Source organism: Bos grunniens, chromosome 22 (genome assembly GCF_055505025.1).
Source record: "Bos grunniens cultivar Pamir isolate PY7600 chromosome 22, Bosgru_T2T1.0, whole genome shotgun sequence".
In the NCBI taxonomy this organism is placed as follows: Eukaryota; Metazoa; Chordata; class Mammalia; order Artiodactyla; family Bovidae; genus Bos; species Bos grunniens.
In genome coordinates, this window is record NC_141186.1 from 39761313 (window position 1) to 39776258 (window position 14946).

Sequence of the window (14946 nt, forward strand, 5' to 3'; positions counted from 1 at the left end):
TGGATATGGGTTAGCCAAGGACACTGTGGTAGAGCTGGTGTCTAGCACCCTAGAGGCCAGCTCAGGCCTAGCCTCTGGGTCACATGTAAAAATTACAGCTGAAGAGACTTTATTCAAGGAATTCGTCCTTGGTCCCCATTTCTAGGTCAGTTTATTTGGTCATAAACTGCAGAAAAAGCACATTGCTTTCCGTTGGGACTACTAATCTTAAATTTCATTCATTCTCCTAAAAGAATTTAAGCCTGTATTGTTCATAACAATTCCAGCCTCCCACCAACCCAACTGTAAGTGTCATGGCGGCCTTCACAAATAGCTACAAGAGACCTCTGCCTGTGGACCTCCCTAAGATCACCTAAATAAACATACAAGTTGGGACTTCCCTGCTGGTCCAGTATAGGGAACCCAACTGTGCTCCCAGTATAGGGAACCCAACTGTGATCCCTGGTCAGGGAACTAGATCCCCCATGGCACAACTGAGAGAATCTGTATGCCACAACTAAAGATTCCTCATGCCTATGTGCAACTAAGACCCAGCACAGCGAAACACACGAACAACAAATGTTTGTTTGTTTAAAAACCAAACACACAAGCTAAATAAAAGCAGAGTGCTTGCCCTACCAATAGTACTGCAAGACAAACTCCAACAGCTCCAACTTCTGCCCAGGCTGTAGTGGCCGAACCTTATATAAAAATTCTAGAGCCACTTGCCCATTTTGCTCCTCATTATTCCCAAGAGGGTAGTAAAAGCATCTGGCATATAACAGGCACCTAGTAAATCCTTCTTGACTGAATAAAGTCAGAAACAAAATAGATGATGGTGAACTAAATCGGAAGCTCTATGGCTCGGAACACATTTCTTCATATGAAATTGATGTGGCATTGTAAGTGGCATTATAAATACCCATCATACAAGTCTACCAGTGCCACCAGAAGCCAACCTCACATCAGCACACCTACTTAAAACACTGGTTCACAGGCTCAACACTGCATCAGAACAAGGCATACCTAGCCCTCCTGACATGCACCATCTCATCAAGATGACTCATTAACAGCCCAGTGTCGGGTATCTCAAGTAATGTCTCTCATCTTTCTATCACTGGGGGCTGCCCATCTGCAGCACCGCCCGCTGTGCATACAGGTAATTAACTCGCAATGCTCCACTGGCTCTGACACATCCCATGGCACTGGAAAATTCAGCAGCAGGTAGTTAAGCATGCGAGCTGCTTCCTGACTTAAACCCGATAACCAAATATCACATGTAAATGTCACTCAATATGGAAGATCTTGCTGACACGGAAGTCATATGTCAGCTGGGGCCGCATGGTAACTATGGTTAAATCTCATTCCTTTGAACTCTGTTAATTTGGAACCTATGGCGATGCAGAGCTGGAACAACAGCTTGCTTTTGTTATGGAAGAAAGGTATGCTTTGAGTCCTGGAAATAAAACTATATGGGATATAGGTTCAACTAGATGACAAGTTCAATAAGAAAAGAACCTTCCTGTTGGCTCAGAGTAAAGAATCTGCCTGCAACGCAGGAGCCCCGGGTTCAATACCTGGGTCAGGAAGATCCCCTGGAGACAGAAATGGCCACCCACTTCAGTATTCTTGCCTGGAGAATTCCATGGACAGAGGAGCCTGGAGGGCTACAGTCCATGGGGTCACAAAGAGTCAGACAGGACTGAGCAACTAACATTAACACTTCAATAAGAAAAGAAGCCATGCATAACCTAAGGGTAAAGATCATGAATTCTAGAGCTAGAGGACCAAATCTCAACTTGGCCACTTGATAGGTAAGTGACCCATGAGCAAGTGACTTAACGTCTCTGAACTTTAGTTCTCTTATTTGTAAAATGGGAATGGTAACAATACCTAACTCACAGTGCTATAATGAAGCAAAATTCTTAAAATGATGCCTTGCAAACACTGAGCATATGACATGTGAAGTATTAACTATTAGTACCCTGAGCATCTGTTGTTATGCTTCAGTCGCTCAATCGCGTCCTACTCTTTGTGACCCCATGGACTGCAGCACGCCAGGCTTCCCTGCCGTTCACCATCTCCCGGAGCCTGCTCAAACTCATGTCCATGGAGTCCGTGGTGCCATCCAACCATCTTGTCCTCTGTCATCCCCTTCTCCTCTTGCCTTCAGTCTTTCCCAGCATCAGGGTCTTTTCCCTGAACATTATTAGTATCCAATACGGAACACACAGCAGACCCCAAAATGACTGTGCAAGCGTTAAAACTCTCTCTCTGCAGATACTTGAGAAGGAACCCAGATCCAAACAACTCATACATTCTGTACTCATCAATACAAGTCCCTTTGAAGAGTGTCAAATTAATATTGTGCATGGTCTAGATTCCTTACTAACTACCAATTACCTCATTTTGAATTTTTTTTTCTTTTAAAGGCCAAATAATTCTGTGAGACACCACTCTAGACTGCATTTTCCTCTAAAATTCTAGGGCAATGAAAGGATAGGTGAACAAATGACAATAGTGAGGGTTGGAACTACCCAGCAAATCATCAAAAAGTTTTTGTAAAAGAGCAGAGAGAACAAAGAAAGCCTCAAGCTCAGGCTGAGCCACGTGTGTAAAGCCATGACACAAAAAGACAGACAAAGAAACCACAATAAAGAGTGGAGAAGAGAGGCTGAGGCACAGAGGAGACACACATGAATAGAGAAGTACTGGCTGCAGAGGCGCCTGGAGAAATGCTCCACTTTCTCCTACAGTGAAGGGCAGCTCAGATGTCTGGAATTCAGCAGCGTTGGACATGGGGTTTTGATCTCCAACTAAGCAGATGCAGTGACCATTAACTCATAACCCCACAATAAATACACGTGACAATGTTGCCCAGGAGTGGACCCTATGGGGAGGACCACTCGAGACATTCTCCAAATGTACAAAACAAGACTCTTCCCCTGGGTGTTTCCCACCTCATTCACCACTTTACACCTCAGTGATCACCACTGATGAATCTCACCCTCTCTAAGTCAGTTTATGTTTATGAAGTCCACTTGGCGACACTGTTGGGAAAGTCTCCAAACCACTTTATGATGACAGAATGAAACGGTCTGCTCCGTCTCATGAACTTAGTTTTACATTCCTGAAAAGATCACACAGTAACTGTTGTGGTCTGCTCCTTCTGAAGCAGATGCCACATGGTTGATTCCTGGCAAGTTATCCTTTCCTGGATACTTTGAATGAGCTACTGTTGCTAAAGCAGTGTAAACAATGCTATTTGAGAGCATAAGTAAAATCACAACATTCATTTATTTTTATGCTTGTTTATTGTCTTTTCCCTCCATCTCCAAGTTGGAAGCTCTCACAAATGCACGGATCTTGTCTCAATAGTTAGTTCTCTGTGTTATCCTAGCTTCTAGAACAGTGCCCAGTACCAAGAAACCATTTAAAACACATCAACAAAAATGAATCATGTAGGATTTATGAAATATATGGCTTATTGATTAATCGAGAAGTAAGTTCACCAATTTTGACTATAAAAAGCTTGATGGTGAACATAAAAAAAGAACCCTGAAGTAAAGATATTTCCTGTATGCATGCTACTGAATTCTCACCATTTGATATTGGTTGTATTATACTCATTTCACAGATGAGCAAAGCTGTGCTCAGAGAGGTTAAAAGCATTCATTTAAGCCTTGCAGTTTAAGGAGCAATGTTGAAGTTTCCCAACCAACTGTACCTTATCCAAACCCCAGCTCTCCAGGGTAATTGGGAAGAACTGATTCTCTTCTACCTGAAAGAATAAAGTTAATATACTGTCTTTAGGCAGTCTATTTAATCCAGATCTTGTCTTGAGAGTGAACACAGCTGTCAACAGTCTTCTACAACGTTAAACAGACTCTTAGAAATAAATCCCTCTCACCATGAAATTCGTACTCAGGCTTAGAGAAGCTCAGGGGACTGAAAAGCTTAAGGTGTCAGACCTGTTTGAAGTTGAACATAAATCAGCACACAAGGCAACCAAACTCTACAAGCCAAACCAGTCCCCAGACAAAAATACCTCTAGGTACAAGGGAGATCATTTAATGCAGGGAGTAAATCTGGGTGTATAACAGAGAAGACTGAGGACTGTGGAAAATATCAGGTCACAAGCTATGCCCCAAATAATGCTGCTCTAACTCTAGCTCAATGGACATTACCAGAACAGAAAAGAATCTCAGAATTTCAAACTTAGAAGCCTTGGGCAAGAATCTGGAAATGTGCTTTTTTTTGGTTTTTCCTAAATGAGTTCCCAGGTGATGCTGGTCCAGGGACCACACTTTGAGAACAACCAATCTCAACAGACCAGCTTCCATTCAGCTCCAGCCCATTGTTGAAACTAAATGAGGGAGACCCAGAAAAACTTTAATACCTTTCAAGCAAGACTGACTTTTCCCATTAAATGTTTATCTTTAAAATAGTGTGCAGAACAAAACTTCAACCAAGAGTGTCTAACCCTTGAGAAAAGATGTGCCTAAAAGTGATTATTAACATTTAGGGGATAAAACAAAGCATCAGTCACACTTGCCCCAAGGAAGAAGAACCCATTCTGATGTGGGTAATAAAGTGACATAAAATGGTTTCCTTTTGCTCTACACAGTCAAGGGAATTGCTGGATTTTAAGATGACCACATGTATCTCAGCCATAAGGGATCCCTGCAGCTGAGGGACAATGGCGTACAGGTCTGTCCTCACAATCAACCCCTAAAGGCATCATTCAGAAACAACAGGTGAAGATAAATTCAAAGCAGTGAGTAATAAATGAACTCCTATTTATAAATATTTAGCTTGCCCAAGATAATGTTTACACCCATTTCAGTATCACCCTGTACCTCCCGGCCTCCTTCCAGGTATTATCTGTGCCTCCTTTTAAGGATCTCTCTGAGAAATGATGCTGGTGGTGATGTCAAAGCTTACACAATACTCAACTGCTAACTTCGTGTTGACGGTACCAATTATCTGAATCTGTAACTAGATCCCTGCACAGACAGTGTTATTGTTATCCCTGTCTTATAAATGAAGAAAGGAAGCTGATAAATTAAATTATTTGCTGCAGATAATGAAGCTGATCAGTGGAGGGGCTGGGATTTGAACCCAGTCTGTAGTGGGCAAACCACACCACTAGCTGCCCTTAATTGTAAGAGTTCAGAGGCTGGGATACTTGGCAACCTGAATCAGAAACACAGGGACTCATAAACCCCCCAAGTCCTACTACCAAGGTTATTTCTCACCAGCAAGAGCAGTAGGTCCAAACCATCTCATCCTCTGACCCAGAAGCAAGGAAGACGAAACTGCTTACCTTGCTCAGCAGAAATACAAACCACCCTTGTCATATCTGGACGATTAGCCCTGCATTTGGGAAGCAAAAACAATGACTCTAGTTGGCTGTCAGGTGGAGTGTATTAAATTTCTGGCTCCTGAGACAGATCCCATTGATCTGTTTTACTTAGACTTAGTCTCTAGAGTTGACTTCATAACTTAAGTTTATGACTTTATCAAATGATGCAGAAAAACAACCCCAAAAGCTAAATGATTCTATTATGCACATTACAGAGTGCTGTATTCGTGGCAGGGCAGCTGACTACACAAACAGGGAATTTATCACCCTGATACCAATGGCCTGATGCACAGTTTGGTTTCGGTTGTTCTAGAAGAGGCTGTGTCACACCTCTGAGAGATGGATGACAGCTAGACAAGCACAAGTTAAAGCCACATCTATGGGGCTCCCAGTGCACATCAAACACTGGGACCCAAGGAAACAAGGCAGAGATGGCCTAGGCCTTCAAGAGCTTGCTTTCCAGCAGGGGAGAAAGGCATAGGCCAAGTAACCAAGTACACCCATATGTAAATGCACCTTACGAGAAAGAATCGGAAATTACTGAATGTGAAGTAAAACTCTTGGCGGGCGGGGGCACTTTACATAATACAGGGCCTCTTCAGGAGGTGATATTTAAGCTGAGCCTGAATGGACAAGTAAGGACAAGGAAGTGGGGCTTCCCTGGTGGCTCAGTGATGAAGGGTCTGCCTGCCAACGCGAGGAACACACGTTTGATCCCTGACCCGAGAAGATCCTACATGCCATGGGATTAACAGAGCCCGTGCACCACAACGACTGAGCCTGTGCCCTAGAGCCCAGAAGTCACAACTACTGAGCCCATGTGCCACAACTCCTGAGTCCATATGTGGCAAATACTGAAGCCCACATGCTCCAGGGCCCATGCTCCGCAATACGACAAGCCGCCGCAATGAGAAGCCCACATACCACAACTAGAGAGAAAGCCTGTGTGCAGTGGCGAGGACCCAGTGCAGCCATGAATGGATAAACAAACAAATCTTCTATATAAAAGATGAGGGAGCAGTATTCTGGACAAGTGGAAGAGTGTGAACAGAAGCTGCGACGCAGAAGACAAACCTAAGAGCAGCATGGAGAGCTGGGGAGCAGGGTAGGGACTGGCAGAAAACAGATGTGAAATCAATGAACTGTCAGTTCAGTTGCTCAGTCATATCTGACTCTTTGCAACCCCATGGACTGCAGCAAGCCAGGCCTCCCTGTCCATCACCAACTCCTGGAGTTTACTCAAACTCATGTCCCTTGAGTCGGTGATGCCATCCCATCATCTCATCCTCTGTCGTCCCCTTCTCCTCCTGCCTTCAATCTTTCCCAGCATCAGGGTCTTTTCAAATGAGTCAGTTCTTCACATCAGGTGGCCAAAGTATTGGAGCTTCAGCTTCAGCACCAATCCTTCCAATGAGTATTCAGGACTGATTTCCTCTAGGATGGGCTTGTTGGATTTCCTTGCAGTCGAAGGGACTCTCAGGAGTCTTCTCCAACACCACAGTTCAAAAGCATCAATTCTTCGGTCTCAGCTTTCTTTATAGTCCAGCTCTCACATCCACACATGATTACTGGAAAAACCATAGCTTTGACTACATGGACCTTTGTTGGCAAAGTAACGCCTCTGTGTATTTGTCTAAAAGTTATGAACTGTGTATTTCTCTAAAAGTTGAAAGAAGAGCAAGATTATTCTGGGCTCCACTGGTCCAGGAAGGAAAAAAGAACTGTAGAGACAGACTCCATAGAGGCTGAGATCACGACACAGCAACACCACCAGTTCAAAAGATACCCACAGACAGACAGAGAATGGAGTTGGCAGGGCTTTCCCATAAATGGTCTCTGTTCCAACCTGTGGTGGTGGTGGTGGTTTAGTCGCTAAGTCGTGTCCGACTCTTGTGACCCCATTGATTGTAGCCCTCCTGGCTCCTGTATCCATAGGATTCCATCCTGAGTCCTGGCCAAATCTACTGTCCAATCCTGTGTGTGAGGGAAGCCCCTGAATCCTCCAAATAAATCCCCGCCTTTGCCCAAAGACAGTGGATGTGGGTTTTCATTCATCCCACCCAGTGATCCTTGACTGGTACAATGAGGATTCTGGGGGCATTGAGTCTAGAAAATCTGACAATCTCTAATTTAACACACAATTATCAAGCATGTATTCTGTGTTCTGCAGAGCAAAGCAAAGATGAATGAGAGTCAGTTCCTGTCTCAGAAAACTTTGACATGCAGTAGGGAGATGGTCATAAAGGCAACTTTTGCAGGGCAGGCTCATGGAAGAAGGTAACGGGGGGAAGAAAAAAATCCATAACTATGGAAGCACCCAAAAGAGGGCTAGTTATATAAACTAAGAGAATCAATGATGGCTTCACAGGAGAGGAAGCATAAAAAATTGTTGACCCTCATCTGTCTGAAAACACAGGCAACATCACTGTGTTGCTATTATCTTACCAGATTCAAGAAAATTCCTTAAAAATTAGTAGCCACCCCAATGGCAGGCAGAAATAAAAAAAATAATAGTAAAGCCTACAATGGTTTGCTTGGGGGAATGGAAAGTGTATCCAACAAACCAGCAAAACACATAAACCTCATTAAGGCAAATCCTCTAAGACAGATAAAGAAAGGAAAGAACTAGAGTCACACACCATTAACTGGCTACAGACATCTGCTTTCAGATTAAGAAAGAGGCGGCCAAACCACCTAAATGCCATTGTTCTAGCCCAAAGACCCGATCTGAGGCTTTCAGGTGGGGGTGATTTTCAATAGTGCAAAACTGGCTGCTGAAAATCAATGAAAATGGAACTGCATGAAAATGGGGCCTCTTCACAAACAGATGCAACAGGAAAAATACCAAAACTGCCTGCAACACACAGGATACATGCAATTCTTTTGGACCATGCCTGTGCATTCTAGGAAAATGAGAAGTGAATTTCTTCCACTTTCCTAATAGAGAAGCTACTGACTGCCACCTGCACTGAGAGAGGAGACAGGCATTTCATGGCAAATGCAATGATTACCTAATTGTTCCCAGGGATGGGGAAGAATTGGCAATTACCTACCCCAGAAGACTTATGTTCAGCAATTACATGTTTGCATGCTCTCCGTAAAAATGCAGCATCCAAGTCAATAAATTGGTGGAGTGCATTATACAGCACAGTGCATCATTCACCTAGAACTGCACAGCCAAAGAAGCAGAGCAGATGGCAAGTGAGAAAGAAATATTGATCACCATGAATAATTTTTACTAAAAAAGCATATAAAAACTGGATTTTAAAATATTTCAAAATAATTTATTCACTGTGGTCTCACTGTTTTACATTTCTGTTTATAAATATTTACAATGCACTGCCTTCATAAAATAATTATTATTCAGTGTTCGCAGTAAAGGGAGAGGCATCAGAGACTGACTGACTGTGAGGATGCCTCTACTAATCTGTGTGACAATATTTTAATTTCACATTAATTTTCAACTCTTCTCAGTTAAACATACACGGCTTTATTTGCTCTCTGTTTCAGGTGATATTTATAGACAAACAACATACATCACGCTACCAGTTTTTATTTGTAGTAATTCAGTGATATGAGGGACAGACTTGAAGTTAATATTAATGTGGAATACTAACAGGTTTTCAACCCAACTTCCTATTTGCCTTAAACAAGTTAAGAGAATAAAGGAAGCAAATCATCGAAATGGCAATGACACAAAGCAATTTCATTAATCGATGTTTAGAAGGAGTGGCAGATGCACTGAGGTGCTAGTCTAGGGGGCCTTCCCACGTGGTACTGGTGGTAAAGAATCCACCTGCCAATGTAGGAAGTCCAAGCGACCACAGTTCAATTCCTGGGCTGGGAAGATCCCCTGGAGAATGACATGGCAACCCACTTTAGTGTTCTTGCCTAGAAAATCCCATGTACAAAGCCTGGTGGGCTACGGTCCATGGAGTCACAGAGTCGGACACAACCGAAGCGACTTAGAACTCACCCGATCACTATTCCAGGACAAAGAAAGACAGCTAAGTAGCCAATAACTAAAACCCCCTCCTGGGTGTCACATAATTAGTCCGGTGAGAACTGTCCCTATGTCCTGAGATGCCTCTGAAGATAAAGGCAGGCCTTCTTCCTCTTCCAGTGGTGACAAAAACCTCAATATATGGATGTGGAAGTCTTTCTTAGAATATTCTTTCATTTTAACAGACCAGTAACAGTCCTTTTTGCTGCACTACATCATCCTTAGGTTATTTCATTTTTCCTACCTTTCATCTCGATTTAGGGCCTGATGCATCCACTGAGTTGAATATTCAACTCATTTTTAGAATAGAAACTGGTAAATGACCAGCCTTTTTAGATCACTTGAAATTAACTAGACTATGATCTACTGGATCCTCATTAAATATTTCTTCAATAAATAGTGACACTGAAAGACACAGATGGTAAGTCGAACCAAAAGTTGCAGCAGGAAGGTTCTGAGTTCATTCTGCATAGAGCTGCACTCTCAGTATCAAACCTTGTGTCTTGTTCCGTTTCTTCCTTTCCCTTTGGAACAAATGTCTGAGCACATGGTGAGCGCGTATGTTGATGTGTACTTGTATGAAAGCTGGGTGCCAGCAGGATAGAAGCAATGTAAATAATTAATTGAACAAAAATTAAACATAATTCCTCATGGCACTGTTGGGCGGATGGTCATCACTTGTCTGATAGAACTAAAGACATACAAGATAACTGTAAGGCAGAAAATTCAATTTTTAATAAATACATTTCATTAAATTCATATACTCTTTTATTCTGCAGGTTAAACTAAGAGAGGGCATTTATTCCTTTCCAAAGAAATAATGAACCTGGCAACTCTTTCTCAGAAACTGAAATTCTGTTCTTTAATGAGCATAACATATTATATTGTGTTACCTATTTTAGGAGTGAAGAAAAAAACAAGAATTTTGGGATATTCCACAGTGACATGAAGCAAAGCATATTCATCTTTAGACAATACTAACATCAGCTATTGTTAAAGGAGAACTTTCTCAAGCACATTTGTATATACACACAGATGTGTGTGTGCCTGCAAATGCTATTATTTCAGTGGAACTGAAACATAATACCTATCTTGAATTCCCCAGAGTAACACAGTATGATAACTAACAGGTACATTCCCCTGCCAAAGTAAATTTAAAACAAGGATATTTTTAATAATGGGTAACTGTAGGGGAATCTGACGTTTAGTCATAATTGAGCAGGCAGGCTTCTAGCCAGATACCTATATTGTTCAAGTTCCAAACATACATATAAATAGATTTAAACTATAGTTATTCTTTTAAGCCATCTTCTTCCTGGTGCCTAATTCACATACATATACGTAGATGTTCATAAATTTTTTCTAAATCCAAAATGAGACAGCATAGTATTACAGGTTATAAATATTATTTTAAAATTAAAAACAATGTGAACATTACCATCATCATTAGCTAATGGTTTTCATCTTCCTCTGGGACAATGAGAACATTAAAATTCAATTTATACAACATTTACTTCTCATAAAAAAAATGGTCATTAACACTTTCTAGTTAAAAAACATCTAACAGCCTACTGAGTCACAAATAATAAAGACTGGCTCTCAGTGATAAAGATTTGAAAAAGATGGAGCTAGAAAAAAATAATAACAATGAAGTTCAATGATATGACATATATACATAGGTCCAGAACAGTAATTCTTATCCCTCATGTTTTCAGCCTAAACTACAGCTTATGTCTAAGACCTAGGATGGGGGTTAATGTTAGATTAACTGCTGGGAGATGTCATTACGCATGGTCATTAAATTGAAGTGATACTCTATGATTATAACAGTGTATCACAAGTTGATTCGATCAGATCATTATTATGGCAGTTTCCTGGGATATGTTGGTGTTGTTCAATCAAAGTCTGACACGTGCATTCCTTTTTACTGGAATTGATTTCTCTTCAGCATCTCCTTCCTCATCTGATTTGTTCAGCCCTCGGCCCCACACCTCATTGAGATGTCCTCCCCTGTACATCCCCTGATCCTTCTACTTTATGCAGCAGAATTCCCATCATTTCACCACAAAATATTTCCAGTGGACCTCTGCTATATCTGAGCTCAAGAAAGAATAATGGGTATAGTTTGGGATTTCATAAGGGATAAAGGGAAGTATCTTATGAGTGTCAGCCTCTGAAAAATCTTCCATCTTAAAATTCTCCCCCTTGCCTCTCTTGAGTCTGTGCTCCCCTCTCTAATCTTGCCTGCCAAACAATGCCATTTTTCAGGGTTGTTAAGAAATGTCTCTCGCATGAATCTCTCGCAGGTCCCTATTGCTTACTTCATTAAATAGAAAAGCTCTACGAGCCAACCCTGCTTTTATCTATCATTTCACCTTACACGGTACATCGAGGTGATGGGAGCAGATGGTTTTCACAGCTTTTCCCAGTCCTGAGAGTCAGGGACCCTATGATTGATTCAACACCCTTGCCTGTTCAGACTACTCTGTCCACACTAGCATCATCTGTAAATAAACATGCACAAATTTGACACTGGACAAATGTATAATAACACGTATCCATCATTACAGCAGTATACAGAATGTTTTCACTGCCCTAAAAATCCTCTCTGCCCTGGGACTTCCTTGGCGGTCCAACCAGGCTAATACCCCATGCTCCCAATAAAGGGAAGCCAGGTTTTATCCTTGCTGATGGAACTGGATCCCACATGTTGCAGCTAAGAGTCCACATGCCACCACTAAATATCGAAGATTCCGCAGACCACAACTAAGACCCGGCACAGCCAGGTAAACAAATTTTAAAAGATTCTCTGTGGTCCAACTATTCATCCCTACCCCAACCACTAACCCCTGGTAACCACTAGTCTATCTTTTACTGTTTGTACAGTTGTGTCTTTTCCATAATGTTATATACCTGGAATCATATGTATGTTCCTTTTCAAGTGAAGCCCAGGTTTTTAATTACCAAAGACCAAAGTCAACAAGAACAAGCCTTTCCATCCCTTTGGCCTGAATCCCTACACCAGTATCTCTTTTCATTCTGTTTTTGCCCCTCTCAAGCAAACCTTGACCATCAGTAGCGGAACAACAATGTAGGGTGTTGGGAGAACAAGCAAAATGCTCTGACTTGATGGGGAGTGAGAGAAGTAATTTAAGCCGAGCCTTGATGCTGAGTTAGACTCTAACCAGGTGACACTGAAGAGGCAAGGCTGGAAGGAGGGAAAAGACCTTCCAGCAGACTTAGATGGCGATGAAGGGCTCCCAGGGGAAACTGTGTACCCGATGCAGGGCAAGGGAGGCAGGCAGGGTGACGTCACAGAGAACAGCCACTGCTGGAATGGATCCTTGGACTGAAGGAAAAATCACTTGAAAGGCTGTCAACACAGGAATCGCATGGTCATAGTTCCACTTTTAACAGCTGCTCCAGATTTCTGTACATTCCCAGGCCATAAAACTGTAAAGAGTCCTCCTGTATTGCTCCAAGCAAAACTGCCACAAAAACTTTAAAATCATAGCTGATAGGTCAAGTGCCAAGGGGGGCCCACAAGGTCAGTAGTGGTCTCCTCGGGTCCTGGGGTTACCATTCTCCCTAATGCTGCTGAGCATGACCTGTGTCCACTTCAGAGGTCCAAGGAATGGCAGCATTTTAACTCCAGCATTTTTGATTTGGGCTTGAGCTATATGTTAATGCCAGTCATAGAACAGATCAACAACCCCACCAGCAACAGAGTAATGGCTTTCGGCATTTCCTACAAAACCAGTAGTTACTCTACTGTTGCCAAGAAGAAATCCTTGCACCTTCACCTGTGAACACTGTGTGAAGACTGCCTTACAGCCAGACACTTCATATACACAGGAATATTTGGGGTCCTCTCTGGAAGATCAAAGAGGGGAGACTAGAATACATCCTGCTGCCAATGGTCCAGATCTACGCAGGTGAAGAATTCCTACCACCACACAAAGATGAAGAGTGTTTCTGAAAAGGCTACCTGAAGAAAAATACAGCCTTGATGTGAAGTCTACAACAGCCTGTGAAAGAATCGATTTCCAAAACAGCACAAAGATATGGTCGACAGAGGCTAAAGAAATGGGAATATGAAGCCAATCTTGAAGAGCTAGGATTATTACAAAACCAAGACCACGAGAAGCTTCAGCTTGAAGGGCTTCCCTGGTCACTAGAAAACAACACTGCCCTTCCTCAATAGTGACAGAAAAGAGCTCATAGAAAACAGTGGACAGACTGGATTAGAAGTGATTTGGCACTTCTGATTCTAGTACCTAGGAGAAAGAGTTCAACTGGGAGGAAAGAAAATTCTTTTCTAATAGAAAAGTTGAGAACTAGCTGAAAAAGACAGAAACATTCCTAAATTCTGCATGGGTGTGCATGAACACCTAGCAACGATTACTGGGACAATCAATGACCTCTTCTAATACTGAAGAAAATTAGTTTTTATCTGGATCTAAGTACCTGCAAGTTTCACAAAACTAGTGCATTGGAAGGGAAAAATGATACGGCTTGGAAAGTCCTGGGTTCACCTATTCCAGAACTCCTTGTCTATACCACAAGACAAAGAATTATTGCAAAGCCCCCATGGTTTATCTCAGGACATGGTATTTATCAACATGAAAATGTTTATGAACACAGCATGTCATGTATCACCTGAGCTCTCTTTCCAGGTTCGATTTCTAATATTAACGATTTAAACCTAAGGACCTAAAAATATCCAATCTCACAATTTTACTGCAAGCATAAATACGGTGAAATAACTGCAAGGATTGAATCAGCCAGTTCAGGTACGCATCAAGATTTCCCAGGTGAATGAAGATTTTTTCATCCAATTACTAGGAGCACAAGAAAGCAAATGTAATCGGTTCCCGATACAAACATACAAAAATAACCTGGAGTTGACGTTTTTAAAAAAAATATATTAATAAAAAACCATTTAAAGCAAGATTTCTGCTCCTAAAATTCTTCTTGGGGCTTTAGTCTAAAAAGAGATACCAATGATTACAAACCCTCTCAAATCTACCATTTGTATCTTTTCGTTCCGTATTCACTTCATCAAATATCTACGATGTGGAAAAAAATAACAAGATACAACTTCTGCAAGACTGGAATACCCCTAAAACTCCCACAGTGAAGAATACGGAAAAATACAACTGGAGGCATCCTTCTAATAACAGAGCTGAAAGCGAAAGTGCAGGGCATGCAGGAAACAAGACGGCAGTAATTTAGAAATAGAAGGAGGTGGGAGCAAAACGGAGGTCAGGAAGGAGAGAACGATTTCGCACAAAGGTGGGGACCACATAATGGAGCAGGTTCAGCCAGAACTCTGTCATCCAGGTGAAGCAATTTGAGACTTTATCTTTCAGACCATGCAAAGTCATTCAGGGAATCCTAAGAGGCCGGGACCTGATCACCCTTGCAAACTTTACCAGATGATCTCAGAAATTCAGGGCAGTGGCTAAAACCCCAAGGCTTAGGAAGAAGAAATGTCCTGACCTTCTCTGTCTGACCTGCCATTTGTCACCAGTGGAAACTTAGCTCCATACTCTCTCTCCATTGCAAATTCCTCATTTTCGACTCTTTGCAACCCCAT

At 42.0% G+C, this 14946-nt stretch overlaps 1 protein-coding gene across 18 annotated transcripts in view; it reads right to left on the minus strand.

The window, feature by feature from the left end:
- PTPRG (protein tyrosine phosphatase receptor type G) overlaps positions 1-14946 on the minus strand; it is a 777241-nt gene that overhangs the window by 359739 nt on the left and 402556 nt on the right. The window contains exon 2 of one of the 18 annotated variants that reach the window (XM_086367087.1): positions 5306-5355. The exons of the other annotated variants lie outside the window; for them this stretch is intronic. Coding sequence (XP_086223213.1) covers positions 5306-5355 — 50 coding nt within the window. The remainder of the gene's footprint in view (positions 1-5305; positions 5356-14946) is intronic. 18 annotated transcript variants of the gene reach the window in all.